We start from the raw sequence: 4,105 nt of genomic DNA, 5'->3' as shown, positions 1-4,105 counted from the left end.
GTTAAAGAAAGAGAAATAAATCTTTTAGTCTGTCCATGAGTGGGGTATTACAATTAATCAAGTGGTTTCATTATTGCCCCATCTTATTATTAAAATAAAGAGGTTCATCAGGCTGCAGCTGAGTTTCATTATTTGAGGTAAATCTATATATTATTAGACTTTATAATATTTAGACTTGTGTGATGATGTGCATCATCTTCCTCTGGGTTTCTCCTCCTCTCACACAGCCTTTCTCTCTGCTTCTCTGAAAACAATAAGATCAACATGCATTATTTATTGGAAAGTACATTTGTGTTTTCAAAGTACTGTATGTGCAGATGTGTGTGTGTGTGTGTCACTGCGTATGAGAAGGATGTGACCATGCGATTTAGATTCAAATGAGCGGAGGGTGTGTTCTGCAGGCACAGGTGTGTGCCTGTATGATTTCATCACTTTGAATGCAAATTTTCACCATGGATGGCCATGGAAAATGAGTGAGGGTGGGAGACGGAGGGAGAAAGACAGGAGGCAGAGAGGGAAGGGACATGCAGGAAGTGGTTAGAGTGAGAAAGGGAGAGGGAAGAGGAGAAAGATGGTGCGATGACAGAGCTGCAGGCACTGTTTGCACATGTATCTGCAGGCAAATTAATCACATGATGGCTTCTTACTCCATTAAAATGTTAATGTAGGAAAAAGTATACTTTTCCATGTGCTTGCAATATATCCCACAGTCCAAAGTGTTATTATGCCGAATGCTGGCTGGTGCTAAACGCACATCTGACAGCACATCTGACCAAGATTAAAAGTCTCTTAAATATTGAACAGTGGCAGACCGCAGACATGACATAATGCTTAAAGGGTCGATGCCTTCATCAAATTAGAAAAGACAAAATTCTAAATATTTGGAATTTTGAGCACCAAAAAACAGTTTTCTATTTCCTGAAAAAGCCAGAGCAATTTGAGTTATTTTACATGAACGATCTGTGTTTCTGTCTGCTTTCCTCTTACTGGTTTGAAGTGGGTTAAGGCACAGTTTGAAATAGTTAATATCACATACATCTGCGCACCAAGTAGGATTTCACAACATCTGAATAAAGATCTGATAACTTGAGCACAGAAATCCTTATGTATCAATACAAATATCAAAATAAGATCTATTATTCACCTTTTAATTCATACTAAAAGCTATCAGCTTCCTCTATGTCACTCTACAAATACATATGATTCATCGTTATATGTTTACTTTAAATTTGTGACAAATGCAGGCTCTGCTGTTTTTTTAATGGAGATAAACATGTTTCACTACTGTTAGGTAAAGTCATAAAAGTGGTACAAAAGAATCTGAGAGGAAAAATGCTACCAATTGTATTTATTTTAGTAAAAGATGTATAAGGCACCCAATTAAAATTTGAACTAACACCTCTGGGAAACCAACTGTGGCCTCTGTCTACTTCGAATTCTCATCAAAAATGTGCAAATGATATTACAGCAGGACCTTCTCAGTGCCCTATTAATACATTAATACTAGCACGCAGATGGATGTGGCCGTCATGGCGAGCCCAGCAGACTGAGCCAGTTTTTTACATTATAACAGGCAATATTGTTAACCTGTAGCAAAGTTTTGTTTTTGTAAAAAAAAAAAAAAAAAAAAAGGTTGAGTCAAAATTAAGCAGATGGAATATTGTAATTAGTTTTTCATTTGAATCCTATTTAAAGTTAAAGAAAATCCATTGTTAAAACATATTTCTCTGAATTGAGGCCAAGATATTCCTGATGATTATTTTTGCCCTAATTGTGCAGCCCTACATCACACGCCACTGGCCTCAACCAGTGTTTCGCCTTTTACATAGAGGCGCCAATTTTACTACCTCTGTGGCAGAACAAAGAAGGGTCAACACTCACCCCCATGTCAGCTTGGTATCTTTTATACACAACAGCGTGGTGCAACTGCTGCAATAATCCTGCTTTGAATGGGCAGTGTAAAGGGGGCTCTTGATAATCTTCTGATTTCACTATGCTCTGCATAGAGGCAAGGCACCCTGTACCAGATGCGACAAAGCAACCCCATCACATAACTAAGCCTCCTGCATGTTTCGCAGTGGGGATGGTGTTCTCTTCTTTAAAGGCTTCAGTTTTTGTTCCGTGAACACAGAGCTAATGTGATTTACCAAAAAGCTCTCAGTTTCTTTCATTTGTATAAAGGACACTCTACCACAAGTGCTGCAGCTTGTCAACAAGCATCTGAACAAACACCAGTCAGTTTCTTTGTTTCTCTTAAACGCAGGGTCTTCCTCAACTTAGCCCATTTTTGCTCATTTGCGACAGGACACTGTACCTTGAAATGTGCTTTTAGCTTAGTTTTGGTTTCTACCATGTCCTGGTCCTTCACCAGCTAGTTACTAACTGTGTCCCTTTGCTTTTTAGAGCTGAGCAGGGAGTGTAGAGCTTTTCTACTGAAAACAGCTGCCTGTTGTGACTAAAAACAGCCCTGTGAGAACAGGGAGACCTGAAACACAATGGTAAGGTTGTGGCATGGACAGCAAAACATTTCCAGTGATACTCCCCTGTAAGTTCATTATTACAAATCACCCTTTCTGTTTTCATGTTTTCATTTGATACTGTAGCCAACACCTCTCACACAAAAACACGTTTCCTCACCTAGACTGGTCGGCTTGATGAGCTCGTCCAGCATGTCGTAGAAGGGCAGCCTCTGGAGCTTGACATCTGGGTGGACCGGATGCAGCGTGGCCGAGGTGGGCAGGTGGTGCGTCAGCCTGGTCAACTCATGTTTCTCAGGGCCGAGTAGTGAAAGGGGGAGTAATGCAGCGGGAGATGGGGTTCCACCATGACCAGCATGACCCTCATATGCCAGTTGAGTCAGGCCAGCGGGGAGAGCGGCGCCCCCTCCTCCAACCACTCCAGCTGTGGCAGGGTGGTGCGGTCCAGGAAGGGCCAGTTCTGAATGGGACACCATTTTGGCAGGGAAGCGTCGTCTGTAGAGCTCTTTGATCTTCATGTGCACGGCGGGGCTACAGCCGGCCTTCAACAGATGCAGTGCCTTGGTCAGTAACTCATGCTTGCGTCCATGCTTGTTGCGCCCAGCGTAGCCCAGCAGCACCTGCAGCTCTGACACCCGCAGGCTCATCACCATTTGCTGCAACATAGGGGATGAGAAGGAGGAGGAGAAATTAACTAGCAGTACACCAATATCAACTTTTTAGCTCTAATGTTAGGTGAAACCCAGTGAGGATGAGTTATAACCTCAAGAGCGATTTAAGTGAAGAAGTACTGACCAATGATCTAATAAAGCTGTTGCAACAGCAGCTGAAACAGTTCATTAACATAAGTACCCTTCAGCAAGGCACAGTCTGCTGCTGATGTCTGAGGACTCCCGGCAGATGTCAGGTATGAATGTATGTTCTACAGTACCCTGCAAGAGCTTGAACGCAGTGATAACCTTCCATGGCAAAACAATTAAGGTTGCACTGGGTGGGAAGAATGTGAGCACAAGACAATGGTTTCAGACAATTTCTGTTGGAAAATACTTTTAGTTTTTACTAATACTTTTATTTTAATGTTTCAGTAAAATTTTATTATCATTCCTTTTTTCATTCATTTTTCCGGGTTGCAAGCGAGAGCAGACGTCTTTACTGCTCCTCTTGTCTGTTCAAAGATTTTTCACATCTTCTACATTTTCAAATCTTTGAACAAATTCTACAACTATTAAAATGCCTCCAAGAGGGAAAAGAGCTAATAAATCAGAAGCGAATGAGGATATGGAGGCAGAAGAAGATTATCATAGAGCGGCGCAAGTAACAGACATTCTGGATCAGCAGAAACAGATGTATGGATGTGATTAAAGCTGCCATGGGTGAACAGAAAAGATGACGTCTACAAAACTTGTGAGAGTTTAATAGCTATAACAGATAAAATGGAACTTTTGGAAGCACAGTCCAAGCGAAAAACTTGATCTTTGAGGGAATCAAGGAGACCGCTGGAGAAAGCTGGACAGAAGCGGAATGTAAGGTGAAGGAAATATTAAAGGATAAACTGCAAATTCATCAAGAAATTGAGATGGAGCGGGCTCACATAGTTGGGAAACCTTCTGATGGGGGACCTAGGGCGA

The 4,105-nt window shown here is 41.7% G+C and overlaps 1 protein-coding gene across 2 annotated transcripts in view; it reads right to left on the bottom strand.

Moving 5' to 3' along the window:
- LOC109963320 (E3 SUMO-protein ligase PIAS1-like) overlaps positions 1 to 4,105 on the bottom strand; it is a 53,915-nt gene that overhangs the window by 23,740 nt on the left and 26,070 nt on the right. For both annotated transcript variants that reach the window (XM_020605733.1, XM_020605732.1), the window contains exon 2: positions 2,638 to 3,133. In XM_020605733.1, coding sequence (XP_020461389.1) covers positions 2,638 to 3,133 — 496 coding nt within the window. The remainder of the gene's footprint in view (positions 1 to 2,637; positions 3,134 to 4,105) is intronic.

Source organism: Monopterus albus, unplaced genomic scaffold, assembly GCF_001952655.1.
Source record: "Monopterus albus unplaced genomic scaffold, M_albus_1.0 scaffold72.1, whole genome shotgun sequence".
NCBI lineage: Eukaryota > Metazoa > Chordata > Actinopteri > Synbranchiformes > Synbranchidae > Monopterus > Monopterus albus.
Note: the sequence above shows the minus strand (reverse complement) of the source record. Positions and strands in the feature narration are given on the sequence as shown.